The sequence below is a fragment of the Symphalangus syndactylus genome, chromosome 9 (genome assembly GCF_028878055.3).
Source record: "Symphalangus syndactylus isolate Jambi chromosome 9, NHGRI_mSymSyn1-v2.1_pri, whole genome shotgun sequence".
In the NCBI taxonomy this organism is placed as follows: domain Eukaryota; kingdom Metazoa; phylum Chordata; class Mammalia; order Primates; family Hylobatidae; genus Symphalangus; species Symphalangus syndactylus.
Genome location: NC_072431.2, coordinates 82,776,861 through 82,791,588, shown reverse-complemented (window position 1 = coordinate 82,791,588; position 14,728 = coordinate 82,776,861). Strand labels below are relative to the sequence as shown.

The 14,728-nt window shown below is 43.8% G+C and overlaps 1 protein-coding gene across 1 annotated transcript in view; it reads right to left on the bottom strand.

Annotated features, from left to right (window-relative positions):
- The window catches only part of PKD1L1 (polycystin 1 like 1, transient receptor potential channel interacting), a 177,506-nt gene that overhangs the window by 76,704 nt on the left and 86,074 nt on the right, over positions 1–14,728 (bottom strand). Inside the window, exons 26-29 of the mRNA XM_063609574.1 lie at positions 9,750–9,945; positions 8,537–8,593; positions 2,340–2,552; positions 1,288–1,515 (exon numbers count right to left, since the gene is read on the bottom strand). Coding sequence (XP_063465644.1) covers positions 1,288–1,515; positions 2,340–2,552; positions 8,537–8,593; positions 9,750–9,945 — 694 coding nt within the window. The remainder of the gene's footprint in view (positions 1–1,287; positions 1,516–2,339; positions 2,553–8,536; positions 8,594–9,749; positions 9,946–14,728) is intronic.

Genomic DNA, 14,728 nt, shown 5'->3' with positions numbered 1-14,728 from the left:
TTACAGGCGTGAGCCACCGTGCCCGGCCTCAGTTGTCTATATTTTTGCAGTCTTCTCAAATTACTAAAATTCCCTGATTGACATAATATCAATTAGCTATATATGAACTCTATCCCTATGTTGAACACTTAGGTACATTTCTATTTGAGTCATAATAATATTGTTTTGAGTAAATAAATAAGACATCTTGTTCTGAACAAATCTTTTCTAATGTTCCTAGTGCAGATTTTTAGAAGTGTAACAGTGTAGGCCAGGTTGTTGCTGGATGCCTAGTTGACAAAGCGCTTTCCAAAAGGTCACACTGCTGAACGCCCTGGTTTACTCACTGCACCTCCACAAGCGGTAAGTGTTTTTAAGTAATTGCACTTTTGTAAGTTAAAAAAATCATTTTAGTTTGTGTTTTTATTGCTTGTTAGTTTGAATTATTTTCATATGCTGATTAGCCATTTCCATTTCCATTTAAAAAAGCAAATGCTGTAAAAGATGAGCATTTTTTTTACCAAAATAAGATGTACCTCATTAATTTGTCCATACATCCATCAGACATTTGTTGGGTCACCAAATGAGCCACAAACTTGAGCCAGACTGGGGTCTGGGGCTACAGAAATACAGAGAATCCTTGCTCTCTGCCCTTCCAAACTCACTCATGGTGACCCTGGGGTCATTCACAAAGCTTCCGAGTGAATGTCTACAAAACTGCCAAGTGGCTGGGACAATCCTCCCTGACTTCCCCATCCTTACGTCTCCCTTTCACTGTGGTCCCCTGTTCCTCCTGACCTCTCAGGGAACCCTGCAGGTTCAGCTCAGCTGTGCCTCTCTGATGAGCAGGGAGGATGGGGGGTAAGCACTGCCATGTCCTCAGCAGCCCCTTCTTAAGCGTCATTCAGGTATACTCTGCATTTGATGTTAGACCCGTATCTTCATCGTTCTAAAGACATGATTGGCCAGAATGCCTGCATAATCACTGCATCACATGCTGCAACCCCCCAGAGGCTTCTGTTCTCTGACAACGGATTAGAAGGCCTCAAGGAAACACTGAATATGCCCAGTGTCCTAGATACAAGTGACATCTAGTTTTGCCAGGAGTTTTCTGGAGAAGCTAACCTTCTAAGAGGAGTAGAGTCAGCAACATGTTCTAAGTGGCCCCCCCCTTGGCACTGAGAGGGTGCAAACATGAAAAAAACAGGGGCAAATATGCCAACCTAGTTTCTCTTTTTGTCATTAAAGCCCAATTACTGCAAATTTGAAATGGTCATTAGAAGTGGCAGGTCATCTGTCAGCTTGTACCTGCCCAGGAGTTTGGCCCCCTGGATATGGGTTCTTCTTGGAGAATATGAGCTGGCTAATGTAGCATGGGCTCTGTGTCTCTGCCCCAGCAGGATTGTGCCCAGCAAGGTCACCAGGTAAATGCACCTGGACAGATCCCAGGCTCTGGACAGAGCTCTGAAGGTTGTAATGAAGAAGGGTCCGGAACTCCATCTGCCCAGTGCTAACGTGGTTCAAAGAGAGACAACCCTGAAACATAGAGCATAGGGAGTGGGATGTTTATAACACAAATGCGCAAAGTGTCTTGAATCCAGACTAGGGGAGAGGGGAAAAGCAGTTAAAAAGCCCATCTCAAGTTAGATTGGATGCCAGGAAGCAAGAGCGCAGGTCTTAGGGCTCAGCACCGGGTAAGTAGGCGACAAATGCTCTTAAACACTTGTGAGTAATGACGATGATTATTAGTAGCTTCAGATAGACTATTTACTTGCTAATTTCCCAAATATTACAGTAGCCATCAGTTAAATAAGCCAGCAGGACTGGAGAAGGATGCTAAATTGGCAGGAGAGGAAGGCCAGAAGCCTATTCACTTACTGCTTCTTGAAAGCACTGGCCATTTCATAAAGTAAAAATAAAAAAGTCTCGGAGACAATTTCCAAAGTTACCAGAGCAGAAATAAATGAAATAAACTTTGGCCTTTTTAGGCAGTTATGTATCAGCAGGGCTACTTTTAAAATTACTGCATGCAATAAATCATTTGCATTACTTCACATCATTCCTCAAAAAAACAGAAGGTATTCTGAGTCAAACATCCCAAATATCCCAAATGAAAATCTACCAAAACAAAAAAAGGATAAAATAGAAGCAAGGTTTCACTGGAAACATTATAATATTACCATGAAATACTTAAAATTCAAAATGAAAGTCTCCAAATACCAAACTGCCACCCAGAAAAATAAACACCGTACTTCAGAAACTGATTCTGTTTTTGGTTTTGAGAAGCAGTTACAAATACAGGTTAACATCCTGGGAGAGGGAAACAGTATTTTTATGGATGGAGAAAAAGTGTGACTTGCCAACAATAAATCTGAGATGACTGTAATTCCTTCTTCATGTAGATAGCCTTCCTCCTTCGAGTTTTCTTGCTCAGAGACTTCCCAGACTCTGGATATGAGACCGATGAGCTCAAGCCTCACTCCTTTGTCAACCACAAATTGCCCCGAGAACTGGCCTTGAGCAAGGAGTGCCCGGGTGTATTTGAGGATGAGAACTGCACTCATAAAGCTTAGCTGCACGAAGAGAAAAGATGTAAATAAAATGCCTCATGGCATATGATGCATATATTCTTGCCTTTTTCATTATTATAAGGAATTAAAATGACTGAACTATGGGCTGAGAGAACTGGATTTAAGTCCAGGTTTGGTCTCTAGGTGATTATTGGCCAACTTCCTAAGTAACAAGTTGCTTTTTGATATTCGGCCTCTTGACCAAAGGAAAATAAATGGTCTCTATGCTTTAAGATGTTACTTGTTTTAAACCCCAACGACCGCTTTGCAAATCTCTCCACAAATTGGCCCCCACCTCCTCCCACAGCCTTCTCCCTCCCCATTACCTATGTGCATTCTATTCTCAAGCCATGCTGAATCTCTTATTGTGCCCAAAGAATCGAGGCTTTTTCTTGATGCCCTCCAGATTCCTCTACCTGCAGTACCTTTACCCTCATCTGGACTGGCAGAATCCAATCCTACTTTTCTCTCTGTTTCTTTTCCTTTTTTTTCTTTTCTTTTTTCTTCCTCTCTCTCTTTTTGTTTAGAGATGGGGTCTCACTCTGTCACCCAAGCTGGAGTGCAGTGGCACAAGCATAGCTCCCTGCAGACTTGAACTCCTGGGCTCACATGATCCTCCCACCTCAGCCTCCCAAGTGCTGGGACTACAGACATACATTTCTTTCTTTTTTTGTTTTTTGAGACGGAGTTTGACTCTATTGCCCAGGCTGGAGGGCAGTGGCACAAGCTTGGCTCACGGCATCCTCCGCCTCCTGGGTTTAAGCAATTCCCTGACTCAGCCTCCCGAGTAGCTGTGATTATAGGCACCCACCACCATACCCAGCTAATGTTTTTTGTATGTTTAGTAGAGACAGGGTTTCACCATCTTGGCCAGGCTGATCTTGAACTCCCGACCTCATGATCCACCCGCCTCGGCTTCCCAAAGTGCTCAGAGTACAGGTGTGAGCCACCACGCCCAGCCTATTTTTCTGAACTCTTAATGTAGTCCCCTTTCAAACCTACACAAAGTAGAAAGAATAGTACGGTAGTATAACATGTCTATCACCCAACTTTAACAATTATTCACTGGAATATTTTTTCTTCTATTCTCTACTTAACTTTAAAAAAATATTTAAAAGCAAAAAGCAAATCTCAGATATTATTTTTATCCATGAACACTTTAGTGTGTAGTGCTGATAGATGAGGATTCTTTCTAAAAACATGCCCACAATGCCATGATCACATCTAACAAAACTATGATTCTTTACTACGTATCTTTTAAAACCAACCTCAAATGTCTACGAGACAAAGGCAGCTGCATCACTGCTTGTGTTTATGCAGAATTTTGTCATTCTCCTGATCGTAGGACTAAGCATATTTATTGAAATATATCTGTTTGCAACTTCATTCATCAATGCTTAAAAGACACAGACTAATCTTTTTCTTCTTTGTACTTCAGCAGCTCCTAGCAATTGCTAAATAAATATGTGTCCATGAAATGAAATTGAGATTCTGTTTTCTATTGGCCAGGCTTATTTAACCATAATGATATCTAATGGCTTAGATACACCTTTTAAAATCTAGTTCTTTCACCACAATAAGATTAAACTAATTTGGAAATGCATTTAAACTACTATTAAAGGCCCTTTTCATGAGGTAGCTTACCACGGATATTAGGACTTAAAATGAAAGAATAGTCTTTAAAATTAAACAACTGCTTTAAAGAATATATTATGCCCACTTTCACAATGACCACTTTTTTGACCAAAAATATCAGAATGGTCACTTTAAGAGGACAATCATGTCATTTTCATTTCCCACTCTGAACTAAGAACTGTGGCAGACTCTGGGGTTCAGAGATGCACAAGAGAAGGACAATGGCAGGAATGATTTGATCTCTACCAGATTCATGTTCTGGAGCCTCATGTAGGGTCATCGCTGGGAAGTAATTCCATTTCCCAGGTCCCTCGAGCCCAGGTGAGCCCATGTGATGCTCACCAGGGGAAGGTGAGTGCAGCGAGGTGTGCACCTGCAGGGCCACATGACCAACAGGCAGCATACCTACTCAATGTGCTATTCCCCTGACTTAGGAAGCCACAGAGTGGAGGTATTCGGGGCACAAGACGGACGGGGCCAGAGTCCCTGAGTCACCACGAGGGAGACCACCCACTGAACACCTGCTACGGAATGTGTGCGAATGAAGAAAAAACATCTGTTGTATTCAGCTTCTGGGATTTCAGGGTTATCTGTTATAGCAGCTAATGTTATTTTAACTAATACAGTTTGTGTCTTAAGAGGCTGAGTAGCCTAAAGTTGGAAGACAGATGCACAAAAAGAAATTACAAATCAAAGGTGTTGAAGTGTTAAAAACAAAGTCACTTACAAATTTGTCTCGAACAAAATGAACTCTGCCTTCAGACCTTTGTGAAGATTTCACGAAGAAGGTGGCATTTGAATCTACCCTTGAGGAGAAAGTAATATTTTTCCAGGGGAAGAAGTAACCTGCTCCAGTTATAGGAAAACATACCATTTCAAGGACATAAGGGGTATCCCAAAAGCCCACACAGGGAAGATGCCCACGTTGGGTTGTGTGCACAATGAGGTGCAGAGAGTCAAGTGGAAATGAGTGAAGTTCTGGTATGATACAAAGAACAATTGGGGCCCGGCGCAGTGGCTCAAGCCTGTAATCCCAGCACTTTGGGAGGCTGAGGCGGGTGGATCACAAGGTCAGGAGATCGAGACCATCCTGGCTAACACAGTGAAACCCAGTCTCTACTAAAAATACAAAAATTAGCCTGGCGTGGCGGTGTGCGCCTGTAGTCTCAGCTGCTGGGGAGGCTGAGGCAGGAGAATGGCATGAACCCGGGAGGCAGAGCTTGCAGTGAGCCCAGATCATGCCACTACACTCCAGCCTGGGTGACAGGGTGAGACCCTGTCTCAAGACAAAACAAAACAAAACAAAAAACAACAACAAAAAACACAAATAAGGGAGGTGGGAATAAAACCATGTATTACACCTATGGTATTTCTGTGGTGAAGAGGAAGATCCCTGGTATCAGGGAGTCGACATTCCAGTGGGGAAAGGGCAGCATTAAAGAAATAAATGAGATAGTTGCCGTTGTGAAAATATTGAAGGGGATAGTCCGTAACAGGAAGAGAGGATAATTACCTTCACATGGCGGGTCTAGGACAACGTCTCTAAGAAAGTTAAGTAGCATTTGTGCTGAGTCAATGAAAGGTCAGCTATTTGAAAAGCCAAGGGGAGGGCACAGCGGGAAAAGGATCAAGGCAGTACCCCTGGAGGATGGTTAGGAAGCAGGAGAAAAGCCAGGAAAGGAGGACAGAAGGAAAGAAGGAGCCAGACACTGTGGGTGCATAAGATGTTTATCTTCTATTCCGCACGCAAGGAGAAGCCACGGGAAGTGTTGAGCAGGAGAGTGGCACTCACTGACTCAGGCTTTTACAATGACTTGACTGCTGTGTGTAGCATATTTTCTAAGGTGGCCTGAGAGGAGGCATAGAGGACAGGACAGTGAGAGAAACTGCCAGCCTGGATGAGAAATGACGTTTGCTTGGATTTGGGTGAGGGGCAGCAGAGGCAGGAGAGGTAGGAAGATTCTAGCTATGTGTTTGAGGAAGAACAGATAAGACTTGGTTATAAGTGAATGGATGAGGGGAAGAAAGGACTCCGGTGACACCTGGGCTTTAACATGGGATTCTGCATGGACGGTGCTGCCCTGTCCTGGGCTGAGGAAAGTAGGAGGAATATGGGGTTGGAAGGGGTCGGGGGAGGAGCCCACTCTGCCATGCTGGGTCTGTGCAGTTTCGGCCCGTGTGGAAATAAGAGCATGTAGTTATACGTGCGTGTCTGGGGAGCTTGAGTCAGCTTTGGGTTGGAGGTGTAGGTTGCAGAGTCCCTATCAGATGGATGTAAAGTGGAAGGAGTGGATAAGATCACACAGGGAGGAGGTGTGGACAGAGAATCTAGGAGGCCCAAGACAAAGCTCTGAGATACTGACCACGTAACTGTAGATGGGAAGAGCCAACAGGGGTCAGTCAACAAGGCCAACCAAGAAACTGTGTCATGAAGCCTGGAGAAGAGCATGTCCCCCAAAGCAGGGTGAGCCCCACAGAAGGTCCCCGGCAGGGAGAGAATGGGGAGCAGAGGGTGTCCAGTGGATTTGGCCAGATAGAGATCTGCTGTGACTTTGACAGGAGCAGTGGCAGTGTGGATGGAGATGGAAGCCAAAGTTTGATGGTCTAAAATGCATGAGAAGCCAGGTGTGGTGACGTGCATCTGTGGTCCCAGCTACTCAGAAGGCCGAGGTGGGAGGATGGCTTGAGTCCAGGAGTTTAAGGCAGCCTGAGCAACACAGTGAGACCTTGTCTCTTAAAAACACACACACACACACACAAACAAGAGGCAGCAAGTATAGCCCACAGCAGGCTCAGAACTCACTTTTTTTTTTTTTTTTTTTGAGACGGAGTCTCGCTCTGTCACGCAGGCTGGAGTGCAGTGGCGCAATCTCGGCTCACTGCAAGCTCCACCTCCCGGGTTCACACCATTCTCCTGCCTCAGCCTCTCCGAGTAGCTGGGACTACAGGCGCCCGCCACCACGCCCGGCTAATTTTTTGTATTTTTAGTAGAGACGGGGTTTCACTGTGGTCTCGATCTCCTGACCTCGTGATCCGCCCGCCTCGGCCTCCCAAAGTGCTGGGATTACAAGCATGAGCCACCGCGCCCGGCCAGAACTCACTTTTTAAATGCTCTGCTGTGAAGAGGAACATGAAAATTAGGTAGAAGCTGGAAGCAGGTTTGATTTCACTGGAGGGATTTTTTTTTAAAATAAGTGAGATTCTAAGCATGTGGAGGATCATTCAGAAGAGAGAAGTGGAAACAGCAGCAAAGAGTGGAAAATGAAAAGAGACAAACTCTGGAGAAGGCAAGGTGGGCAGGAGCAGGACTGTGCTGCCTGCACCCACGCAAGCTAGGCATTGTCCAACACTGGGGCACCCGTCACTCAGACTGAGATAAGGGGCAACGAGGGGAGCCTGGAGGAGAGCTCCACCCAAATAAAGGGAGAAGCCCATGCAGGGGCTGGAGATTCCTTCTATGGTGACGGAGCGTGGCCATAGTTAGATTCACAGACTGGAGGTGGATGAGAGAATGACGCGTGCTCTTCTCATCTCTCAAGCAGCAATGCAGGGGGAACATCAGCCAACGGGGAGGAAAGTGTGCCACAGACTCAAGAAGAAAAGAAGGTGTGACAAAGGAAAAACCCAATGCCATGTGTTACCAATAAAGAACAAGCCCCTGGCCAAAATTATTCATAGCATGGATAGTACGTGTTCTCATCCATTTCTACTTTGGGATTCCAAATTTCTTCCTTCCTTCCTTCTTTTTCTTTTTCTTTCTTTTCTTTCTTTCCCTCCTACGTTCCTCCCTCCCTCCTTCCCTTCCCCTCCCTTCTGCTCCCCTCCCCTCCCCTCCCCTCCCTTCCCTTCCCTTCCTTTCCTTTCCTTTTTTTGATGGAGTCTCACTCTGTCACCCAGACTGGAGTGTAGCAGCAGGATCTCGGCTCACTGCAACCTCCGCCTCCTGGGTTCAAGCGATTCTCCTGTCTCAGTAGAGTACTCCTCCTGAGTAGCTGGGATTACAGGTGCCCGCCACCATGCCCAGCTAATTTTTATATTTTTAGTGGAGACAGGGTTTCACCATGTTGGTCAGGCTGGTCTCGAACTCCTGACTTCGTGATCCACCCACCTTGGCCTCCCAAAGTGCTGGGATTACAGGTGTGAGCCACTGTGCCTGGCCTGGATTCCAAATTTCTATATTCAAAATTTCTGAGGTGGGCTTTGCTATTCAGATGAATTCTTAAGGGAAAATCACATTTCTAATCTAAGTGTCAAACTATGATTCTGGACAGTATGTTTTTCAAGAACTGATCATGTCTCTCAAAACTATATAAAATAGCAGGAAAATATTCTTGGAAAAAAATTGCACTTACCTTATTAGAGAAGCTCACGAGGTCCGTCAACATAAAAACAGAACCAATCATTTCTTCCTGACCAGGAGAAACAACAATAAAACAAAAAGAAAATGCAAGGAGAGGGAAATTAGCTTGTTTGGGTTAAAGTTACAGCTTGCCTATGTAGAAATAGCACAGATTCCCTGCTTTTTGGCCAAAAGACCAATTGGAGGCCAGACCTTCTGTAGAGAGACCATCACTGTTGTCTCCAGTTTTCCTTGGAATCCAGCATCTCTCCTGTGTGCCCCTTAGACATCCTCAGCACGACTCCATCAGGGAACTGACACGAGGGCTGATGACATAAGGGCGCAGAGCTAAGCAACAATTTATTTATTTTTATTTTATTTTATTTTATTTTATGTTTTTGAGACGGAGTCGTGCTCTGTCGCCCAGGCTGAAGTGCAGTGGCGCGATCTCGGCTCACTGCAAGCTTTGCCTCCTGGGTTCACGCCATTCTCCTGCCTCAGCCTCCCAAGTAGCTGGGACTACATGCGCCCACCACCACACCTGGCTAATTTTTTTTTTTTTTTTTTTTTTTTGTATTTTTAGTGGAGACGTGTTTCACCGTGTTAGCCAGGACGGTCACGATCTCCTGACCTGGTGATCTGCCTGCCTTGGCCTCCCAAAGTGCTGAGATTACAGGCTTGAGCCACTGCGCCCGGCCAGAGCTAAGCAACATTTTTAAAAAGAGTCAGGAAGAATGAGAAAAAAATTACATCAAGTGAAGTATCTTATAATTGTAATGAAATAAGATATATTATTTGTAGATGTGAATATTCTCTATTGACATTTATAAGATAGCAGTTGCAGAAATGCTGTGAGCAACGACAGTCACATTTAAATACATGGTAATTTCTTCAGAAGTTGCACAAAATCATGAACTTAAGTCTCCAAGATAAAATCAGACTGTTGTACATAAGTTTTACTTACACAAACTTTAGCAGAATTATCTGTAACAATGATTGACTTGGTCATTCTTTCTTTTATAAACCAGCAGCATTCATTTGTGATACATATGAGCTGACTAGAGAGACCACAGCCATGTATGGGAACTGAGCTGGCTGGCCCTCTTGGTCTCATTTCTTGCCTGTGTTTCATAAGCATGACCACTTGCTAGTGAGCCAGCCAGTCATGAGCCCTGCCACTTGATAAAGGTTTACAGACACTAAACCCACCCTCCTCTGGGCCATACCTGATCTACAAAAGCTAATTTGCATACTGAAGAAATTAATGCATCCTGTATTCGTGACCATTGGTTGCAGGAGGCAGTTTTGTCCTCCTTAGACAAACGACTCAGGATTCTGGTGATCACAGTGATGTAGTTCCTGATTTCTGTGTAACTCCCCATCAGCTGGAGGGTAGAAAGGTTTTTCAGGCTGGAATTATACCTGAAGAAAACACAAGAGTTATCATTACTGTTCCAACACACAGGAAAACTTTTCACCCTGCCTACCAAGAGTGGCATGGGATTTGTTGCAAAAATACCTCTTGGACAGGGCAGGGTAGGAAAAGAATGACACAAAGGAGAATTGGTCTGTGCAACGGAAACTCTAAAAACATGCTGTAAGTCATAATATAAAATTTTACAAAAACTCCTTTTATCAGAACTAAAAAAGGCACAAGAAACCAGATACTAATATAGAAGCATCATGGCAAATGAAGGAATGTATTCCAGAGCCAGACAGAGATGCCACGACGCTACAGCTGGCCGGAGTTTATGACTCCGGGTTTCAGGAATTGCACATTTATTTACTTATTTACAAACAGCATACTTACTTGCACTGGAAAAGATAACACAATATTGTGAAAAGAGGGCTATACATGTGGTCAAAGGCCAGTTCCAGCCCTTGTTCTGCAATTTATTTGCTGTATGAGCACAAGAGTATTGTTTAAGAGAATAAATGAGCCTCAGTTTCCAAATGTATAAAATAGAAATTTTCATCTGGACACACTGCAGTGGATCATTGCAAGAAGTAAATTAATTAGAAATCATGTTCTAATTGATTAGAAAATGCATCATGAGCTCTATACACATATGCTTAAGCTCACCCTTGACCAATAAGTGATTTATGGAGACTAAGACCCTAGGAAGCCAAGCTAAAGATAAAAAGAACAAATAAATCTGAGCAGAAACATCACTGGCTGCACAACGAGGGGAAATATGCTTTACAGAATTCGTCTTGCCAAACTAATAAACATATAAACAAATGACCTAACAAACAAAAACAATGAAAACAAGGCCAGGAAAAGGAGGTAGGCCAATATCCAGAGTGGCTGCAATATATTATCTAAAATATCCAGTTACAAATTATGAGACATCCAAAGAAACATTAAGTGTGACCCAAACATGAGAAAAATAAGCAGGCAATAGAAATTGCCTATGAGGAGACTCAAATGTTGGAATTAGCAAGGACTTTGAAACAGCTATTATAAACATGATTCAAAGAATGAAAGGAAACCATATTTTTAAAAATCAAAGGAAGTTAGAACAATGATTAGTCAAATAGAGACTATCAATAAAGAGATAGAAGCTATAAATTTATGTTATAGAGAGAACCAAATGGAAATTCTGAAGTTACATGTATAATAATTATAACAAAAGAGATGTTCAAAAGTAAATTTGAGAACAGAAAGAATCTAGAAACTTGAAGACAGAGCAATAGAGATTATAAATAACAGGAAGAAAAAAGTAGGAAGAAAATGAATGGCAACTCAGAGAAATGTTGAACAATTAAGTTCGTGAATTACCTTTTTCTCTCTCTTCTTATTTAAAAAGCCATTGCATAAAGACATTTCTCTCTCTCTCTCTCTCTCTCTCTCTCTCTCTTTCTTTCTTTCTTTCTCTTTCTTCTTTTCCCTCTCGGGCCCAGGCTGCAATCTACTCAGCTTGCTGCTGCCCGCGCCGCAGACTGCCTGGGTCTGCCGGCGCGCGCCACCGCTGCCTGCCTTTTCTCCTTTCACTGCAGGCACACGTTCGCCATCTTGGCCACGCTGGTCGCCAGCTCCTCACGCCGAGTGCTCTGCCCTCCTCAGCCTCCCGAGCTACTGGAACTACAGACGGAGTCTCGCTCACCCAGTGCTCGGTATTGCTCAGGCTGGAGGGCGGTGGCGTGGTCTGGCCTCGCGGCAGCCTCCGCCCCCCAGCCGCCTGCCTTGGCCTACCAGGCCGCCCCATCTGGGAGGTGGGGAGCGCCTCTGCCCGGCCGCCCCGTCTGGGAAGTGAGGAGCGCCTCTGCCCGGCCACCCACCGTCTGGGAAGTGAGGAGCGCCTCTGCCCGGCCACCCACCGTCTGGGAAGTGAGGAGCGCCTCTGCCCGGCCACCCACCGTCTGGGAAGTGAGGAGCGCCTCTGCCCGGCCACCCACCGTCTGGGAAGTGAGGAGCGCCTCTGCCCGGCCACCCACAGTCTGGGAAGTGAGGAGCGCCTCTGCCCGGCCACCCACCGTCTGGGAAGTGAGGAGCGCCTCTGCCCGGCCACCCATCGTCTGGGAGGTGAGGAGCGCCTCTGCCCGGCCACCCATCGTCTGGGAGGTGAGGAGCGCCTCTGCCCGGCCACCTATCGTCTGGGAAGAAGTGAGGAGCGTCTCTGCCTGGCCGCTCGGTCTGGGAAGTGAGGAGCTCCTCTGCCCGGCCGCCCTGTGTCTGGGTAGAAGTGAGGAGCTCCTCTGCCTGGCCGCTCCGTATGGGAGGTCTACCACGGAGGCCAGAAGCAATGTGGGGGCTGGACGTGGTGGCTCACGCCTGTGGTCCCGGCACTCTGGGGGGCGAGGCGGGTTGATCACTTCGGGCTAGGAGTTCGAGACCAGTCTGGCCAACTTGGCGAAACATGAAGAATACAACAGACAAACCAACCAACCAACCAACTCAGTGACAACAAAACAGGTCTACCCTGGAGTCATACTCTAATTTTTTCTATTTTCTTCCCTTTCTGATCCTTTATCCCACTTTCTTTTTCTTCCTCTTCCTTCTCCCTCTTCTTTGTCAAATAGAGGATTGAGTTATTATCACTGATCCATATAAAGTCCCTCTCTCATTTATTTTAACTCCCACCCCCCATTTCTATTCCCCGACTTCCCATGTGCAACCTTCCTAATATGTTTGATACGCATCTTTTTGTTTGTATGTATTTTTAGAAAATGTTTATTGTTTTTGTATGCAAAAATTAATAAAAAAAAAAAAAAAAAAGACATTTCTACAGAGCTGTACTGTTGGGCCCATAACACTCAGAAATATAACAAGAACACAAAGTCTAGGCATGGTGGCTCATGCCTGTAATCCCAGCACTTTGGGAGGCCAAGGCGGGTGGATCACCTGAGGTCAAGAGTTCAAGACCAGCCTGGCCAACATGGTGAAACCCCATCTCTACTAAAAGTACAAAAAATTAGCTGGGCGTGGTGGTGTGTGCCTATAATCCCAGCTACTTGGGAGGCTGAGGCAAGAGAATCACTTGAATCCAGGAGGCAGAGGTTGCAGTGAGCCAAGATCTTGCCATTGCACTGCAGCTTGGGCGACAGGGTGAGACCCCGTCTCAAGACAAAACAAAACAAAACAAAACAAAAAACAACAACAAAAAAACACAAGGGAGGTGGGAATAAAACTATATAAGAATAAAGAAATGACACTAGATGGTAACTTATAGCCACAGGAAGACATGAAAACAAACAAAAATACTAAATAAGATTAACATACATTAAAAGCAATTTCTAAAAATATATTTGTGCTCTCTTCTCCAGTTTCTTTAAAAGACAGAAAACTGGCAGGTGTAGTTGTTCACACCTGTAATCCCAGCACTTTGGGAGGCCGAGGTGGGTGGATCACCTGAGGTCGGGACTTCGAGACCAGCCTGACCAACATGGAGAAATCCCATCTCTACTAAAAATACAAAATTAGCCAGGCGTGGTGGCACATGCCTGTAATACCAGCTACTTCAGAGGCTGAGGCAGTAGAATCACTTGAACCCAGGAGGGGGAGGTTGCAGTGAGCTGAGATCACGGCACTGCACTCCAGCCTGGGCAACAGAGCAAGACTCTGTCTCAAGAAAAAATAAAAAGACAGAAAATTTTATAAAACAATAATTATAACATTGGACTGTTGGGTTTGTAACACTGATAGATGTAACATACATAATAACCATAACACAAAAAGGGAAGAGGAAATGGATCTATAGAGGAGTAAATTTTCTACATCTTGCTGAAATTAATGTAAATTTGAAGTAGTTTCTAGTAAGTTAAGGTGTATATTGTAAGCCTTAGTGCAACAACTAAGAAAATATCTAAAAATACATAATAATCATTAAAGGAGTGAAAATGATATACTAGAAAATACTTAACATAAAAGGAGGCAGTAAAGAAGAAACAGAGGAACAAAGTAATAATGAGACATGTAAAAAATAAGCAAAATGGTATACATAAATCCATCCAACCATATCAATAATAGTATTAAATGTGAATAGATTACATGATCCAACCAAATGGCAGAGATTGTAAGACTATATACAAAACCAAGATTCAACTATATGCTGTCTACTGGAGACTACTTTAGGTTCAAGGATAAAATTAGGTTGTAAGTAAAAGGATGGAAAGAGACATGCAAACAGTAACAGCAAGGCATGTAGAGTGGTTATGTTTGTATCAGACAAAAAAGGAATTAGACAAAAACAGATAGTAGCAATAAAGAGGGAAATTTTCTGATGATAATATAGGTAAATTCATCAGAAAGATTAGAAAGTTGTAAACATATAGGGACCTAACAACAGGTTCCATATACATGAGCAATAATGGACAGAACTGAAGGGACAGACAGAAAACTCAAAACAATAATATTGTCAATAATGGATAGAACCACTAGGCAGAAAATCAACAAGGATACATAAGGCTCAAACAATAATATAAATCAATTAGACCTAACAGATAACCATTGAACATTTTAGCCAACAAAATCAGATACATATTCTTTTCAAGTGCACATGGGACATTTTCTAGAATACACCATATAGTAGGCCACAAACAAAACTCACTAAATTTTAAACTACCGCTATTATACAGAGTATATCCTCTGACCATGATGGAATTAAATAATTAGAAATCAATGACAAAAGAAATTTGGAAAATTACAAATATGTGAAAAAGTAAAAAACATACTCCTAAATATTATAATCAATGGTTCAAAGAA